Source organism: Ptychodera flava, chromosome 7 (assembly GCF_041260155.1).
Source record: "Ptychodera flava strain L36383 chromosome 7, AS_Pfla_20210202, whole genome shotgun sequence".
Taxonomy (NCBI): Eukaryota; Metazoa; Hemichordata; class Enteropneusta; family Ptychoderidae; genus Ptychodera; species Ptychodera flava.
In genome coordinates this window covers 6,395,783-6,415,915 of record NC_091934.1, presented here as the reverse complement: position 1 = coordinate 6,415,915, position 20,133 = coordinate 6,395,783, and the positions used below count along the sequence as shown (strand labels likewise).

General features: G+C 36.7%; 1 protein-coding gene across 1 annotated transcript; it reads right to left on the bottom strand.

Annotated features, from left to right (window-relative positions):
• Nucleotides 1-247: 247 nt before the first annotated feature.
• LOC139136650 (bifunctional peptidase and arginyl-hydroxylase JMJD5-like) lies at nucleotides 248-19,589 on the bottom strand. Its single transcript, XM_070704428.1, has 6 exons — nucleotides 18,749-19,589; nucleotides 13,530-13,728; nucleotides 10,908-11,016; nucleotides 7,161-7,327; nucleotides 5,942-6,046; nucleotides 248-1,255 (listed from the first exon to the last, which is right to left on the bottom strand). The coding sequence occupies exons 1-6, from the start codon at nucleotides 19,506-19,508 to the stop codon at nucleotides 1,192-1,194; spliced, it is 1,404 nt and encodes a 467-aa protein (XP_070560529.1). The 5' UTR covers nucleotides 19,509-19,589; the 3' UTR covers nucleotides 248-1,191.
• Nucleotides 19,590-20,133: the final 544 nt, after the last annotated feature.

Here is a 20,133-nt window from a genome sequence, read left to right as displayed (position 1 = left end):
ATTAGTTGGTACAGTTTTTTATATGGCCCTTACCTATAAAAGGCAGTATTTTAACCCTTTCACCACCATAGTTTGACCCAAATCCATCGTTTTCTATGGTAAAGTTGGACCTGTACACAGGGAAATTCATGGGCTGATATTGCAAATATTTTATTTAAAAATACAAGTAAAATAATAGACCAAGGACAAACCACAAAAATGTTTTACTACATTTCAGAGGTATTTATATAGAACTTTACCGATAAAACAAATCCATTTTTCTAATGATTTTTCTAATAACATTTCTTATTCAAACAAATGTTGCATTTAATATTTCATCCTTTAAACACATAAACTATTCCCACTTGCCAAATTTAAATCTTACTTTTATTCACAGTCGGCTCCCCTGCGTCAACTTTAATGAAATGGCCTGTCATTTATGAATTTTTCAAAGATGATAATTTCAAAATACAAACATATCATCTAAAACACAACTACTAGTTTCCCTTTTTCTATTCCCATTTATCTGAAGACATTTATGATAAATCATTGTAAAGTTAATATGAATTTTAACTACATAACACTTACACCGACACAAATAGTGGCATAATACTCATCACACGTGAGTTCATACTAAAATGTTATCATCATAGTTTTATACCTTAGGTCCCCTTTTGGAGATGAGTTTTTCTCATGCCGCATTTTATCATTCAATCTAATATCTTGCATTTAATCTTCCTGTTTTCAACTATTGCCGCGTAGGCAACTAAGGTTTTCCTTGATAATAGCTTCTTTCAGATCATTGACTGTATCCAGCTACCATTTTTACAATTCTTTCAAGAGTAGTTTCTAAAAGAGTCTTAACATATTAAAAAATGTGAAAAATGTTAATTTTTGCATTTAAATGATAGAACTCTGACGTCATTACAAATCACCAAATTATTCAAAGAAGGGTACACCAAACAAAGTTCTACAATTCATCTCTTATGCCTTCCCAATTTCCTGACTGTTTATACCCCTGAAGCAGCTCTGCGATTTCGCCACCTCCTCTAATCAGTTCCTGGACAAATTCTTTCTGTTTCTCTAAAAGCTGCCTTTGCAAGACATCGTTGAAGAATATCACCTGTTCTCTTTGTTCACTGAGTGCCATATCAGTTTCAGGGTCCACCTTTTCTTTATCTCCCCAGACATTCCAGTTCTTGAGGGCGAAGTCTAGGTTTCTTTTGACGTCATCGGCGGTAAAGTGGTCCTTGCCTTCGCTGATATTGTCAAATATCTGCACAGGAAGAACGATTTGAGAAATTATCAATGCAATGATAAAAATCACTTTAAAAAGGATAAAGTATCTAATCGTGTTGCATCATAACTATGGAGTGAGTTGTCTTTTGATTTCTGAAAACTTTTGTTTCGTTTAAGTTAATCTGGACTTCTTGATATGTGTTAATTTTATGTTTTGAGGTTTTCTCTCCATTTTGCCAACTTTTGATGTTTAGTTCTTAGATCGCGCTTTTCTGCTTTATCTTTTATTTACTTTTCATTATTTTTTTTGTCAATTACCTTTTTAAATTTTTCATGTTCAACACCTATGAATTTGTCGTATTAAATACCTGGCTATATGAAATCTTGTGGGCATATGATATGTTTCACAATCGACTTTTATATTACGGTGATTTAACTTTCTAAAAAAATCCGTACCCATTTCATTTGCGTTCTTCAACAGGAAAATGCCAACGGTATTATTTGGGAAGTGTGTTTATATAAAACATTTCCAGGCAGCCAAAGTACATCAAAATGAACGTGTTTTTGTGCTGGGAGGTGCAAGAGCTTCATCAAAGAGGTACGCGTGAACGCATTATGGCAATTTGCAATGCTGTAGTTTTACATGACGAAATTGACAATTCTATCCCTCATTGCAACTTTAAGGTTCCCTATCTTTTGGAAATTAGTTTTTTTTTTATCTTTTTAACTGTCCTCAATATGAAAATGGCGTATCTGTCTTTACTTAGGGAATATTTGAACAAGTGCATGAAAGAAACTTGAAAGACAAACCAATGTCAAGGTAATATGCGCCTCAACAAAAGTAAAAGACATAAACTTTTCTTCAAACTTTCCAAAAAAACTTTCAATCATTCTCTTTGAAAGTTAAAAATAAATTTCGAAGCTTATCATGAAAATTTTGAAACTACAGAAACCAATTACCAAAAATTTACCCATATTTGAAACTCAAAATGCCCTCAACCCCTGTTTTAATTACGCTATGGAGAAACATCATTGTTGTTTTTGAAAAAAACAACAATAATGTTTTTTAAACAAAAAACTAAGAAGAATGTTTTTCTTACACTAAGACCTTGAATGAGCCCCCACAAGTGGTGGAGCAGACAAGAAATGCAAAAGTTTGAGAGTTCGAATGTCTGTTCTCGAGACGCGTCCCACCTTAATCAGTCACCACTGGCAAGTGATCACTATCAAGCAGTCCTGTGATATTTTATGTTACAAACAAGTGAAGAAACAAGCACTGCATGAAATCGGGCGTGTACGATTTTATAAGCTAACGTAAATGCGCCTTATCCGCTTCCTGTCCCGTCACTTAAGCTATTACAGGCCGTGTACGTCGAATCTACAAATACATCCTAATGCACGTTTCAGTGGGATTATTTTATTGCAATTTTCAACTATTTATAGTATTTACATTATAAACTACGTTGTCTTTAACATACACTTTTGTGGTTTACGGAGCTGAAGCTAGAGAGAAAATATGCTGTATTGGTTTCGAGCAGGGTTATTCAACTATGTCGGAGTTGCTAGCGTGTGGCGTCATTCGACAAACGGGGCCATTGTCACCACTGCCCGTTGTCAATACGTAAGCAACGCGCTCGCGTAACATACAGGAAGTATGAATCGCTTCGGTTACGTACCTTACTTTGATCATATTCTTTTAGTTCTGGTAGTATGCCCAATCATATATAAAGGAACATTAATAGCGGAGCAGCCTCGGTCAATTTTAGCACAGAATGTCTCCAAGTAAATACGTAGTCTTCCCAGTAACTAAAGGCTGACGGTAGCCAGCTTCACTTGGACAACCTGACCATTTCGACAGGAGTTATTCAACCTCTATAGCTTTGCCGGCCACATTGATTATCCCTTTTAGCCACTTCCAACAAGGGGAATTCTAATTTCAATCCTTTTCTTGATGTTAACACACGTTTTAAGGCAATTCTAATTCTAGGTACTAGAACGTTCAAGAACCTGTTAACTCTCACTTCAAGTATTGAGCAGTAGCCAAACCGAGGTAAGGCAGAGTGGCTTTCATTGATGTCTACCAGCACGCATTATCTCCAAGCGCCTTCTTTAACTCATAACTACTTAACTTTCGATCATTTCAACCCATTCTGATCTGATTTGTAATTAGCCATGGATTGATTGCTTACACAAACAGCTTGGCGGTCAGAATGATCAGGGTCGAACAAGCAATAATTCTGGCTGGACGTTGCTCAGTAATGGGACGATGTCGTTACCTACTGTGGTCCTTAGGTGAGCGCGTGCTACTTTTGATTTTAGCCTAAAATAAGTTTCCCGGAACTTGCATTCAAAAACGCTGGCAAGTCAATAGGGGACGCACAAAAAAAACTATGAAATTAAGAAAGTTCACTAGTACTTTTTGAAATGCGAAAAAAAGGTTTAGTGTAAGTTAGGGTCGGGTTATAGAAAACAAACAGGCAAATTACGCAAACTTTTGAAAACAGTTGTTCCTGTTTTTGCGGGTCAATGAACCACTAAATACTGTGGTTTCAGCATGGATGTACAAAAATAGATTTCTGTACGTCCATGGTTTCAGTAAGTTGAGACGGAACGATGTTCCGATGTTTTACAGGATGAACTGGATAAAAAGTTGTGAGTGACTGTAAGCCGGTATGACTGACGTTTCGAACGAGGGACCATGTTTTCATGAGTGAAGTGAGTTATCCCCCGAAACTATCCTTGAATGAAGAGAATAGCAGCCAAGAATACATGTTCTAGTGGAAATGTCGCTAATCAATTTGACAATCATATGTACAACGACAGTCCCTAAACAAACAACTTCATGAACTACGCAAAGCGTTTTTTCGCAAACGCCGATCACGCCTGTTCTGAACGTGAAATACAATAGAGCATAGAGGTGTATCTGGTGCTAATGTGTACGTACATGTAGTTCTCGCCTTTTTGACACCCTCATGTTTCGCGAAGGAATCTGCAATTGCATGATCTGAATTTTCTTGCCACTGTGAGCATGGATGTACAAAAATAGATCCATGCTGTGTGTAAACCAGCACTATCATGATTATATCGCTTGGGAACTATGATCTATTTATCACAGGCTACCTCGAGGAACTGCATACAAAGCCTAAGATTAAAGTTGTTACAAAGTAAAGCTCTAAAAAGTATAGTGTCAACATTCGCATGCTCTGTCTTACAGGGAACATGGTAAAAAAACCGTAAGAAAAAATCTTCACATCGTTTTCAATTCCGTGACACAATTTTATCGATAGCACTAACAGCTGATAAGACAAAAGCTTGAAGGTGGATCCATTCGAGAAACGGCACGGAAAAAAGTCACACAAAAATCAAAATGCACGTTAAAGTAAAGGTAAGAAGGCAAAGGTCAAGCTTACGAATATGACTAGTCAGTCAATGACTGATTAGTTTGAGCCCCCAAAAACCAAAACAAAACAGAACAAAACAAAACAACAAATTGAAAGAGGGATGCCGAAACGTCTTGGGTCACGGTGCCGAAATGACTTGCGGCCGGAAATTGATATGTCGTAGCGACTTGGGCCGAAACGACTTTATGGTCTAAATTCATCTGTATCTATTCCTGCATCTCGAATGTATTCCAATGGCTTGATTTTACCATTCGTCATGCCTAAATTAATCATGAATTTTAAGTCCCACAAAAACCCAAGTGAACCGTTTAGCTACATGACTTTTAGGTTCTTTTCGACGAAGAGTTACCGAAAGAAATGAAAAATATAAGTACGATTGTAGTGGGTAATCCTGTCTATGAAAATTGTCGAAAACAATTTTTCAAAAATTTGACTTTAAATGTCAACGAGTTTTTAAGTTTAATTTTTTATTTCGAACTTACTGTCAAAACATTAACAATATAACAGAATTTAATCGGTAAGTGCTTCCTGTCATGGTAACCATCGATTTTTGCGGTAAATTTATTTATTTATTTATTTATTTATTTATTTATTTCCACTGAAAGAATTCTTTCAGTTGAAAACATAGTTACTACCTTGGGTCGATTATATTTTGCGTGGTCCCCGCTTCAGTGACAAGCACAAAGAGACAGGTAATGGGAAACGGCCATGTATCGAACTACGAAATCTGATTGGTTGAATCATGGAGCGCTGTAATTGGCTGTTCAATTTTACTTGGAAGCAATGCTAAAATTATAAGAGTTTCATGATGCGAACCTGGCTAGAATTTAACAGAGGATTTAATAACTATACTTACAAGTATTGAAATATTGGCAGCTACTAGACTAGACTAAAAACCACCCGACTGAAAAGGATGCACTATGTGCGGATATGCGCAATTAACAACTTCCGGGAGACCAAAAACCAGCACATTTCAAAATGGCGGTTTGCCTGTATCTGCGTCTTACTACGTGCTGCGTCTGGTCACGTGAGACGCAGTGATCAACGAAGCGTCGATTTTCCCTTTTCGGTGGAGACACATGAGCAGACCCTTTGCACAGTGGGAAATGGTCACCGACTCTTCTTTGGTAGTAAAGCCTGCGTATATTTTCAACACTTCTCTTCTTGAATATCAAAAATTTACTTCTTCTGGACTACATTTGCAGATATTGAATGTTTCTTGGGCGGGTGGGAGGGGATGACGCTTGGAAGCAACCGTCAATTTGGCACGAATAGGACTACCTTGAGGACAACTATTATAAAATAACATACTGAAAACTTACCTCTTTTCCTTTGATGTCACTGCCGCCCACTTTCTCCATGTAATTGTCAATAAATTCCTTTCCTGTACAGTATCAGTCTCTCTCATCAATGCATTAACCAACAATCTATAGCAAAGCACACAGAAACTTCAAACTTACAGTTTATGCATTTTGCAAGTGTAGCATACTTCAAAGTGCCGAGATATTTCAACCTTTCGCCCCCATTTCACAATGTAGAGGGCCACCTCACCTTTCAAGATTACAAGATATCGCTCTGGTGAAAGAGCTAATTTTTCGGGAGGCTATTGCTGTCTATAATAAATAAAGCTGTGATCGCTGGATTGTGTTAGTAGAACTATATTGCAAGTAACATTGAATTTCAAGTTACTTCAAATCGAAAACAGTTGTAACTTTTATAACATAATTGTTTCCATAGAATAAATATAATCTAGTCCCTTTTTCTGCAGTATGTTGAAGCACAGCATGGCGACACTGCAGGGTAAAATATTATTCAATGTTGATGTTTGTTGGAATTTCTACTTCACACAAAAATATACTCCTGGTAGCTCTTAAGAATAGAACTGGACGGCACATAACGTTATAATTTTACAAGTTTGGTTAAAAAGTTGAGAAATGTCGTTTTCACAGATATTAGGTTATAGAACAAGAAAAGTATCAGCAAGTACATCAAAAGTTAGAACTGATTGATCTATGCTTTAGCATGTTTTAAAATTCACACAGCCTTAAATCTGAACATATGCCAGCATTTCAAAAGTTTTCACATAAATGTAGCGACATTCTAATTACATACACCATTTTTTGTACATCAATTAAATGGTTACAGTAAAACACCTGCGATTTAACTTGTCAAGACAGCGTCTACATGTGTAAAATGCACTGCTTTTGTCAGCGTTTGGACCGAATTCACTAATCAATGATGAAAATGCAGTTCTCACAAGTACAGGCCGAGTTGACGAGGTGAATGGCATCTTAGGGAGAAATGGAAAATAATGTAGTAGACAATTAAAAAAATAAATGGTGAAAATAATCGTAAAAGTTACCGTTAGTTGTCCCCTTAGAACACTTAGGCAATAAGCTTTTCTAACAGGACATTTGTATATTGTTCTTTGTGGTTCAACCAGCATGGTAATAAAAATTATAATTGTTTAGTGTATAAATAAGCCTTGGAAAACTTTCAAGTAGCAGAACAGACATGTGACTATGTAAATATATTACTTACTCTATGTGTCCCTCAGGGATAAAATAATACTCAGCCAGACCATCAACGTTGGACGGGTCAACTTCTTCAACGGTGAGGATAAATTTCCTCAAAGTGCCAATGTCCAGTTCCTCTACATCCTCTTCAGTCAAAAAGCCTTTATGTTTGACATCTAAAATGTCAAACCACTGTCAATTTTAACAAATAATGAAACATTACGTGGAAGGACCAGATGTGAATTGAAAAATGCTTACCACGTGTTGCAGTATATATATATTGCAGTTGTCCGTAAATTGAAACTTTTGCCATACGTTTGCAACTTCATTCAAATTACTATGATTAAAATCATGAACAATTCCACAACAAATAATATCAAAGGTCATTCAGTATACAAATATGTAATAAGCTGAAATACTAATGAAAAATATCTTTCACAGATACAATATAGTTATCTCATCAATATACATATCAAGTTTAATAATCTTCAGAAGTGTCCTTCCAGTCGTATGTTCGTAACTTGGAAAGTTAGTTCAATATGCAAGTTAGTGACTGGCTTATGCAAAAATGGTAAGCGACTTTCAGTAACATTTTTATCGTAGCATCTTCAATGAACATAGCATGTTTCGACACTTTCGATCAGGACAATCCCGATATATATTTTCAATTAGAAAAGTTCATTATTATACAAATTAGTAGTAGCTGTATAATCATACCAAATAACTATCAAAACTGTTACATCATGCTATCTTCAATATATATCAAGTTTCATCAACTTTGATCAAGCCGTTTAAGATGTCATGTATATCCCTAATAAGGACAATTCTTTACAATATGGAAATAAGTAATTATCTGAAGTAAAAATGCCAAATGACTTTCAATAATATCTTATTAAATTATTTCGAAGTACATACCAAGTTTCATTAACTTTTATAAAGTCACTCCAGACATGCATCCCTAATTAGTAAAGTTCGTTAAATATGCAAATTTATAATAAGCTGGAGTTTAAAATGCTAAATGACTTTCAAAAATATCAAATCATAGTATCTTTAATGTACATAGAACATTTCGTTAACTTTGATTATGTCAATATAGATATATGTCCCTAGTTAGGGCAATTCACTAAATATGCAAGTTAGCAATGAGCTAAAATGTCATCACCCAGTATCTCTCACTGCTGATATAGCCTTGTGTGATCAATATTTGTAAAAATTCTCCTCTCATTATATGCATCGGTTGTCAATGCATATCCGTTATTATTATTATTATTATTATTATTATTATTATTATTATTATTAGACTTTATTTAAAGAGGGTAATCTGAGTTACAAAACAAATTGTAATTTACATCAGAGCCCTCTGTGAGCTCGAAAAAAAGTACATGCGTATAGATAGCAAATACAATGTACATGTAAATACAGCAAGTGTTCAAAAAAGGATGAGTAACATCTTCATTGCAACAAAAGAAATAAATTAATCTAAATCTGAACCCTCATTTGTAAACTTCGTCATAAGATAATCTCGCAACTTTACTTTGAAAGTGGCTAAAGTTGAGGTATTTCTAATCGCAGGGGGAATTGTATTCCAAGTACTTGAGCACGAAAGAGAAAGACTTTTGACCTGTGGTAGTCTTAAATTTTGGAACACACAAATTTCCATGACTGGCATTACGGGTGTTTGATGAAATTCGATGAAAAACGTCACTCAAATAAGAGGGTGCAAGGCCATTCAATGATTTGAATGTCAATAATGCGGTGAAATAGATAATACGAAGGTCAATCGGCAACCAGTGCAAAGTTAAAAAGATAGTTCGTGAGGGAACACTGATATCAACTCCTAAAATTACTCTTCCAGCCCTCTTCTGGAGTTTGTAAATACGGTGAAGATTTGACTTCGAAGTATTGCCCCAAACAGTGCAACAATAATCAATTAAAGAAAGGAAAAGTGCATTGTACACAACCAAAAGAGCTCGTAGTTTTTCTACAATCCTTAATTAAGCAAAGTCGCTTAAAAATGTAAGCAACACCCATCGAAATCTATTCAGTTTTTAAAATTTGCAAACCGAATCTATGTACAAGATTTGACTTTCGGCAGTTGTTATAAGATATTGCTTCAACAGATAGACAGACAGACAGACGCATATTCACACAGGTACGAAGACAGACAGACACCGCTGCAACATTAGTTCACGTGTGTTAACACGTGAAATTAATGAGGTCACTGGTCACTGGTCATTTTTCACAACTATAAATGATGTTGATCAAAATTATTAACTTGTACTACAAGCTCCTGAGATCAAAATTCGTCTAATGTAAAAATTTGTTAAAAATCAGTCATTTTTGGTCTAACAAAATACATCGACTCAGGAATTTTTGAGTCCTTCTATGTTGGTGTTTTTACTAATACCCAAACGCCGCCTGAACTTTCGACGCACAGAGTACTTTTTCATACGGTGTCCACTGCAAGGCCAGCCGTACGCTGAGCCTCAAAAAGTCGTGTAATTAAAAATAATATTTCTATAGACTTCAACAATAATATTCCGATCGACAAAAACACATGAATGTAACACTCGAAGAATACGAAGGAATTACATGAATAATTTTCAGGAAAACCAAGATCTCGAAGTGGCAACCAGGGTACTGCTTTTTGTCGGCGGAACATTACAAAATTTTCGCGCTGTTGAATTCAGTCGACTTTTGTTCTCAAAAAATACCGTAACTTTATCTGAATTAAATTTCTGGGCCTATGCTTTCTGTGAAATCGTGTATAACGTCGCTGAAGTTATGTCGTGTCTGAGGTAATCTGTCATTTGCTCCGTACACAAAAGTAAGTGCCGTGTTCCCCGCGCGCGACCGACAACCAGAAATGATTGATAACTCGCCCATGGCGCATTGATTTTATTCTAAAAGTAGTTCAGAAGTTTAAACGCGGAACTTGTTATGGAAAACTATTTTTTATTTTGCAAAAAAAAACAACGAATTCTTGGTTTGTCATATGATAAGAATATTATTCCCAATTTTTTTTTTCGTGTCACCACGGGTCTTTGACTCGTGGTTACACGGTCATTAGTCACTCGTATTTTCCTTCGCCGAACGAAGAAAAAATAATAAGTATTAATATCTAAATATCGCGAACATAGCACGGTTACTTTCACATCTCGACCAGTCAGATCGCAGTATTGTATTATCACACAGTATATGTGCTATCAATAAACTGGTATGATGTAATAATGCACACATTTATTGAAGTTTGTGTAGACCAGTGCCGTTGTTTTAAATACCAATTCATCCAGCATGAATAAATGAGTTCATCATGAAATCGGATCACACCACTCCTGTTTATGACAAATCTCTAGGTATGCCTGAACAACACAGGGCCTGGCTCCCCTGTAGTATGAAAAGGAGCTTACCTGAGAGTACTTTTCTAAATGAACAAATAAAAACATAGCCCCCCAGGACAGTGTTGAATTGTACTGTACCACAGTATAGGCCCAGTGCTCTCCAGTCTACCCAATCTGTTTTTAAGGACACATTTGCTATCGCAATAGTTGTCTCTAAGAGACAGGAGAGTAGCATTTGTGACGAAGAGATGTCGCTTTACCAGTCATAAGGCCTCAGGTGAAACACTGCAATGATAGCCTTTGAGTTGCTGATTGAAATGTACTGCTGCCACAGGTACTCTCTTAATTTATGCAACCAATGTTATTGTAGATCTGAAACCCTGAATAAAATAATTACATTTGGTTAAGTTCCGATGACTACTGATCTTTACCTTAATTCCTTTATCAGCCTTTACTGCTGGATCGAATAGCGTCATTTCCCTCAGCATGTCTTTGAGTTTGAATTTCCCATAATGCCTCACAGTCCTAAGTAAGTTAAATCTGCAAAAAGAAGACGTAGGATACTTTTTGAGTAAACTGTAACCAAATGCTAGTATGCCAGGATATTGAGTTAATTATAACCTAATGTCAGCATTTACATGCAGGATACTTTTTGAGTAAATTGTTACCAAATGCTCACATGTAAGCTCAGAAGCCTAAGTTCTGTTGTCAATTAACATGGTCATAAAACTGCAAGCCCTCGGTATTACTGATACAGCAATGGTAAAAGAACCCTACAAACTATTTAGTGGAGAAAGATTTTATTTTTTGTATTTTTGTTCTTTGTTCCAGTAAAGTTTTCCCGCAGAATTCCATGAGGGACTAAAAGAAGCTCATTGTGATTGAACTACCTCCCCCTCCCTCAAACCTCACCCTTGAATGAAACTTCGGAAGTGACAAAATACAGTGACGAAATTACAGTGAACTTCCCCTGACCACAGTAAGTTGCTGAATTAGGTTGCAGGAAGTTCCAAACGACATAGCTTTTGATCACGGATTAAACTTAGTTTACATTCAGACACAATGGTAACAAAAATACACCAAACCTGTATCTATATGTGACTTCCGACTTTTCAAGTTCAAATGGCCGGCTTGGATAACATCACGATGTTTGTACTGTTCATGCTTTTCGTATGCGTTTGACGCACAAGAACGGTTACTGTGACCACCACCGAAAATTTTAACCATCCGCGACAACTTCACAATATCTTTAGTAAGCATACATGCTTGCATTGGAAACATCGGCGGCGGGAAATAGTAAGTACTTGGCGTTTTTAACGACATTGTTAGCTCGTTAACGTTGTTAACGCTCAGTTGTATAAGCAAGTTGTGATTTGGGTGACCCTGCCTAGTTTGTGTACCAACAATTGGCGGAAAAATAACGTTCTGAAAACATGATATGATAAGGACCGGATTGGAAACACTATTTAAAAGTAAACTAGTTGATCAAACTTGGCAATCATCTGGGGCTGGGGCAGGTATAATGCGTCCAAACATGGGGATCTAGGCCGACTCTGACTTTGTGTTTGCCCTAGACCCCCCTCTCTATCGGGACAAAATTTGGATGATGATGGGCCGACCCTGGCGTTCAGATTCCTGTTATAACACCGACGTTAGAGTTTCGTTGCTGTAACGGCAAAATAACTCTGTCTGTGTGAACAGGGTACTTGACTGCTAACAGTTTTTTTAAAAAAACAAACATTTCAATACAGTATCTGGAGGGAGATTGATTACTTTGCAGTTGTTCTAAATTGGGATTGTCGCATACCATTGCATGTATATACACTGCACACGACAGTAGGAAGAGAGCTAATAATCATCTTGCTTCTTCAACGCAATGTGTTTTGTTTGTTTTGGAAGGTTTAATTTCCACTGCCCTATAAGGCATATCGAAATACTTAAGATACTTTGCTTTTAAATAGCCACAATGTAGCCATGATATGTTTTGTTACTGTCGACAATTAAGCCCTGTCCTTCCACTAATATTCGTATTGTACCAAAGTTCAAGTCACTCATTAAAATACTTTGGCATCCTAGAAATATACACAGCCACGTTTACAAGTGAATCATTACAATATGCACAAGGGCCAGATCAAGCAATGGTACTTTGAATAGCAACAATATTACCAAAACCGATGTCATAACCTATTGTTCTCCTTGAAAGAATTGGTTACATATTCATATTACTGTAATTTTGATGGATATTCAATAATTTTTATGGTATTCAGCTCGTCATCACAGCATGTAAATAATTCATATCTAATATTATTATAGACTAGGAATTCTAGCCCGAAGTAGCATTCACCTGTACATAACAGTCAACAATGACATATGTTGCTGTATACAGTGTGCCATATTTGTCATCATGCACCACATCAATGATCAAGGGGCAAAGATATCAACTTTTGACCAATGCCATGTGTTTAAAACCCTTGTTCAGACAGGTCTGTCAATTTTCCATCTGCTAAGTCAGTCAAATCACATTTGAATCAAAATAAACATTTTTCCCATCTGCCAAGTCAGTCAAAATCACCTTTGAGTCAAAACAAACATGAAATGTCACCTTTTTGGCATTTTACAATAAAGAGGGTATAGACAGTAAATCATCTGCACAGTACTTGTATTTTGAGGGGCTTTCAAATGTTCACATTATGCTAACTGAATTTGTGCATGGGATATGTTCTACCTCGATGGCTTTAAGCAACCTGACCTGATAATGTCAGTTGAACTTGGCAGGATAAGCAGCAACTGTGGTGACTGCACACCTTGTACAAACTATTAATACAGAGTTGTGGCGTCAGACTTGGCTGTGATGGACAGGGGACACACACACACCATTGTAACCTTCTGTATTGACAGTTAGTCTCAAATATTGAGAAGATGCCTAGTTGTAAAAAGGTTTGTCACTTATATACCAACACTGAAAGATCCGTTGCTCGAGGGCAGTTTTTACACTCTCCCTCTTACTTGTAGTGAGCGCCCTCGAGTGTCGGATCTTTCACTCTATTACATACCTGAGACCAGTGTGATCCGTGTGTCCCATTGTCATATTACCATGTCCCAACCAATTCCAAGTAATCTCCATCTCATTCAAGGGAGTATATTTCAGCTCGGCTTCATCACAGCCTGTGTCGTCAAACTCAAAGAGCCTTGAGAAAAGCATGGCGACAGCTATGTTCGGATCACCAACGGAGTTCACCTGGTGATAGTAACCTGTGAGGACATTATTCAAATGTTAACATACACATTAAATGCATGTACCGGGAGTAAGGAATACAGTTTACATGTATAATATAAAGACTTTTTTCTAGTAAAGTAGAATTGATTAACACAGACATTTCAATAATTAGTTTTCCACTGCAGAACATATTTGTTTTGTAATAGGCACTTGCTCAATAATACCACTATTTCCTGACTTGGTAGATATGAGAAAGTGATATCGCCTGGCAGGATAGACACTGGTGTTTGTGTGCTTGATGACCAGGCAGCTGTAAAACAGCGAATACACGGGAAAGGTTGCCTGATACAGTACGTTTGAAAGTTCAAAACTACCACTGATGATGCATTAATTTTGATGCTTCGAAAATGAGCTAGCAATTGAGGGCAATGAATAGATTGCATATCCAATTAAATGTAACTTTTGGAAAATAGGATGTACCTGAAGCACGTTGAGCCAAACCTTTATTATGAAAACTATAGAGTCTTTAAGGGGGGGCAAACAATATCTGTTTGTAACAACTGGACCCCTAGGGTTAGGCTGACTTGTTGACAAAAAATAGTTTGATCTGCATGTTCATGTAAACTTAGCATAGTCTTAACCCTAGTCACAACCAGCCTCTGTGTTATCAGCCTGGTACGGTATGCCAAAGCTATGCATTATCAGTAGCCCTGGTACGCCAAACCATTTTGTTATTAGCGCTGGCATCCAAAATCCCTTTATCATTGGCATGGTACGCCAAAGCCCTACAATATTACATTAGTCCTCATTTGCCAAAGCACAGATATAAGTAAGTTGAGCAGGTAATATGCCATGGACAGAGAGAATGCAGATTTGAAAACAAATATGACAAATTATACAGCTAGCCAATTATTATAAGGCTACCCCTGGGGCCCTAGACTGAAAGTCACTTGAGTCGAAATGCAATGGCCATCATTAACTTTCTTCAGAAATTTTCAAGGATTTTTGCGGTCTAACATACCATTGTTCAGGTAATATTCATCAATCACTTTACATGCCATTTTTACAATGTCATGACTGATTATTTTGTGACTTTTTAAAATTTGGATGGGTTTAAATTTCAATAATCTTTCTGAGTCAACTATCAATAATCTTTCTGAGTCAACTTTCTGAATCAACTTTCTGAGTCCATGGCATACTCAAAGTGGTACTTTTTGGTGAAAGTCTCTTTGTGAATAATACTGTGGACTAAGAAGTAGTGAAACATGATCTGATCACCTCTTTATTATTTCACCGACGTAAACCTGTGCCAATCCTGAAGGTCAGCGTTTAAAGTTTAGCATGCGCACATGTGACTTATGATTACCTGCACCAATAGTTAAGATCGGTTATTGAATTTATAACGCGCATATACACATTACGTTCGTACCTTTGTACATCTGTCGTTTCTGTAATTTTAGATACAGTACAAAGGTTTCTTCTCAATTCTCCAATATTTTTTTTAAAGTCAAAAAGTGTGTTTACTTTATGAGTTGGTTAAGCGGTCAAAATAATCCATGGTAATTTAAAACATGTATACTACAATAAAGCAATGGCCTCTAAGCACGTGATTTAATCAAAATATACCTGTGACTCAAACAATGTGTATTTCAGGTGATGAGGTAGTACGTAAGGAAAAATAGCTGATACATATGATCTTAACAGAAAATACACAGAAATGATTAATATTATTTATATTCTGTGATCTACGTCAATTGCAGAATACAAAATTGACATCATGAACGCACATTTCATAATGCCGTTAGTGCTACTCTCGTCGAAATTGAAACGTTAATGACCTCTTATTATTGCCTTTTCACTGTTACTTGCAACTGCCTGACATTCACAAACTTCTTTTATCATTCTAATGGTACATCTTTGTTTATGTACAGATCGGAAGGGGAAAAATGTCACTGTTCTATTACCCAAGTTGTGGACATGTGGCACACAGCTATCCTAAAATTCTATCGTCAACACTAACCAAAGCATATTATTTTCACAATAAAGTGAGTTGAATAAGGCTAATCTACATCTCAGTACTTTAGCGAGAGGAATAGGAAACCCTTTTTTTTTTCTTATTTCATCAACACAATAATGGAAATGTATGTCGTTAATTCAATCATTTAATATATACAGATACTTTGTCCCAAAATAAACTGCAAAATGAATCACAGAGATTATATATGCTGTATTTCAGAGTTTGAATTCTGCAGCATTTTCAGTTGCTGTATGATAAAGTCATCTCTAGTTTAGCCATACACAGTGGAAATAAGTAGGATTGCTTACTGATAGTGTTCTGGCCTGGTTTAAATATCTACATGAGCAATCTTCACATTCAAATTGTCTATATTTATGATGTGAAGCATTATTTTCATGCAAGACAGTCTCTCTGTCTAACACAAAATGATACCCATTCAAAAGGTTAGCTGTGTTAGAAATAAGATTCAGTACTAGGTTTTTCCAAAGAAGCACCGTGTTTGGAGTAATGCTCATCGCATTAATAACCCTGAGAGTGCTGTAATTTTTCCCGCCAAAAATTTTGGAGCGAACGGACATAAAATTTCATTGGCTACTATTTTTATAAAAATTATGTGGAAATCAGAAAAATAGCGTAAATGACACTTTGCTCACATTTGCTTATATGTGGCATGTGGCAGATTGAGTATATACACGATATTTTATAGCTTCTACAGACCTTAGCTTGTGGTTTTAATGTCAAGTGCATTTGCATACCGTCCATTGAAGTATGAGCTGGTTGGCAAATGTTTCAACTGTTGATCAAACACACTTACACAAAACCATGCAACCTTGTACATCATAATTAGTAATACAATCTGCCATACCGCATAGAATTAATAAAGACAGTATTTGGTATCTCTAAGGTCTATGGGTGCAAAATTGAAGACTAAGGTAACATGTAGTAATCGGCATTCTTTAGAACTTCCATTTTAAACGATGCTGTCACAACTCCATGATAATTGTATGTCCCAAACTGCAAGGCAGTTACATAAGCATCGCCATATCATGGACAAATGGGGAAACTTCCAAACACATACCTTCATCTACCAGGGAGCGTGTGCCACCAGATATGTACATGTGTTTTAAAGTCCTTCAAATTAAATCTAAAAGCACCAAACCAGAAATATGTACATGAGCCTGCATCTTGTGAATGGAAAGATGGCTGTTTACAAGATCTGTATACCACAACTTCTTTTAGACTCACTCATGGTGACTTCAATGCAACACTCTTTGTACAAAGCGGTATGTTGGCTGTCTTTCAAAGACAATCTTACCAATTTTTATTGAGATTTTCATCAAGTTTACACTTTTGTTGCTCATTAGTACAGACTTCATTTTTCACAAATACTAATTTACAGTTGAGTATTATCTCCTACAAATACAGAGGTAGAATGTGCAGCAATCTTCTTTTTTTTTGCAATAGGACCACGGACTTTAATACAATAATATTTCGCATTTTTTTTAATAAAACAGGCAAAATTGGCCTAAATTACTAGATCTGTACCCAAAATTTTCATATAATCAGAACATATAGATATTACCATGTTACTTTTTTTGTTAAACAGCGTGTCAGCTGCACAGGTTAAATATTAACAGTAACAAACTTCTGTCTTCTTGTTTGCTCATGTTCACTTATCCAAATTTCATCAATATTTTGATATATGGCATTCGGATGATTTTTAAGAACTTAAAATCCAAATTTGATACCGGGTATTTGACATGTGATTCCGGAACATAAGACTGTTGACCAAAAATCGGGAGAAAAATAAAAATTACATACAACTAAAGTATGGTACACATTGTCCCTCCCAACAAATGTACCAAACAACAAAGAAATTACTCTCTTATAAATAGACTTATTACAGATTATGAACAAAATCATCTTTTTTTTTCTTATTATTAAATAAACATTTACAACATTCCATTCTATAATAGATAACCATATAAGCATGCCACATTTCGAAGCTGGCCACATTTAATGCGGAAATTATTCAGTTATGAGGTTCACAAACGTAGCCTTCAGAAAGACTGGCGGATGGATGGACATATAGACAGACTGACATACACACACTGTCAGAGTGATGATGACATTGCCCGATCAACCCATTCCCCCCCCCCCCGTTTGCCGTGGCCCATTGAGAATGATAAAGGTAAAACAAACAGCTGGATGTAAAGATAAAAAAGTTAAAATATACTGGCACTCAGGGTGAATATGTTATATCAATTTGATTAGTTCTTGTCTTCTTTCTACTTATCTGATAATTTCTGAGACAATCAATCCGCAAGGCTCTTTATGTGTTGACAAAGAAAACTTTCTAGAATGTTCATAAATAATAGATGACATAGACTGAAATACATAACATGCAACCAATCATTACATTTTGCCCATACACAAGACACATGGAGAGATTTCAACATACAACCATTAACTCAGAAACCCCGCAAGGGAAAGTAAACATTTTTTTCAGAACAACTGCTGTATCAATTTTTGGATGTTCAACTCTTCCCCATCATTTGCATATTTTTGACTCTGATATGTGCATTTGAACAAATTCACATCTCCATCCCTTGGCGCACCTTTACACTAAATACTTTGACGGTAGGTGCTGCGGGTTAGGAGTTTTTCATGTGGACAGACTAACATACATACATACACAATTACATACATACATACATACATACATACATACATACATACATACATACATACATACATACATACATACATACATACATACATACATACAGACAGACAGACAGACAGACAGACAGACAGACAGACAGACAGACAGACATGCAAATCGGATGCAAATGAGACTGATTCACCTTGTAAGATAACTTCTCTTTTGTATATTATATAAATACACCAAATGCGAGCTACAGAAATTCTATAAAGGCAACAAAGATTTACTTTGGAGCTCAAACAGTTTACGATTTTTCCTTCTCTGATTATTAATATATTTCTACAAATATCTGAAATTATGTGTTAAAACTTACTTGCTGGTAAGAAGAGACAGTCTCCTGCATTAATGGTCAGGTTTGCCCATCTCACGTAGCGGACCATCGGTTGATTCAAAAGGTCTACCTTGGTGGCGTTGATTGTCGAGTAGCCACCGATTTGTCTCTCCGACTCCCAAGCTTTATAAATTAGCTTTTCGTATTTGTTTTCCACCATCTTCCAGTTTTTTGTCCCGCTGAGCAGACAGTTCCACGTGTTAAACGCATCCTTGTGCAAGACGCTCCGGCTGTTTCCGGAACTCATCCACAGGTCAATTTCTACCATACTCTTTTTCAAAGTTCCACACTGCATGCTTGGTAGTGCTTTGACTTCTTTGTACATGGGCTCAGGAAGCTGAGATACTATGTACTTGTTTGTGTGTTGATAAGTGTCAATGAAATTGCCGATGGTGTCTCTTCCCATTCCCTTGGCTCCTATGGGGATCTTTATTCCGTACTCCTTATCTAACTTCCCTTCAAGCCTTACTTCCAGGTCGCCGTAGTTTTCTTTGAGGTATTCTGTGGTCCACAAATTGAATGCTGGGCTGTGCTTCAGGGCTTCTCTGACGATGAGAGGTTTTCCTGGTTTAACATACTTTTCCCAGAATGTGCGGGGGTCAGGGGGCGTGTCCGTGTCATCAATGTGCACATCGGGGGGTCTGTGTCCTCCGAGGGGCTGATGGTGTCCCGTAGGCGCATCTTCTAAACAGCTCAGCGAAGTCACTTGTAAAAGGAGAAGAAGAACCACTAGACCTGACATTATTGCAGTACTTGAAAGCCTGTCCGATGAAAAAGTTGGAAATAAATGTTAAACATTTCAAGGAGTCTGACTCTTGGAATTTGTTACAAATTTCACCTTTTTGAAGTTCGAGAATGTTCTTATTGCTTTTTTCGTCAATAGTTATTCTATTTCATATGCCCGTAATTGGAACTTCTGGCTACAGTGTTTAGGTCAGGTAATCCATTACGCGTACAAAAATGGTGTACTTTCCATTAAGAGGAAGTTCACCAAGGCTAACCTCCTCATATATGCTAGCTGCTGGGTCTCTTTATCCCGAAAAGGCATTTTCACCATTACAAGAACGGACAAAAATAGCGGCGGAAGTTGCAATTTAGGGCTTCATCAACTTGATGTATTTTGAATCATGGGAAAAGCGTCAAGTTTGGTTTCTGCTCCCCTGTCATATACTATTTCTATCGCTGGCTACGCTGCTTACGAAAATAGAGTCAGGTTTTGGCTGGGTACATGGGTATAGGCCGCCATTTCAGTCGGAATTGTGATCGCATATTAATGAGTACAGTCACCTGACATGATCATGTAATCAGCTCAGCTGAATGCTGGCAAGCCATTCTTAACGGCAGAGTTTATATTGGCGCATCTTCCC

Excerpts from the sequence above, each read along its gene's own strand:
- LOC139136650 (XM_070704428.1), bottom strand. The coding sequence starts at position 19,508 with ATGTCAGGTCTAGTGGTTCTTCTTCTCCTTTTACAAGTGACTTCGCTG. Across the intron at positions 13,729-18,748 it reads CTGTCTCTTCTTACCAGCAA|GTTACTATCACCAGGTGAAC; the intron begins GTAAGTTTTAAC and ends ATGTCCTCACAG. Across the intron at positions 11,017-13,529 it reads ACGGATCACACTGGTCTCAG|ATTTAACTTACTTAGGACTG; the intron begins GTATGTAATAGA and ends TTCTTTTTGCAG.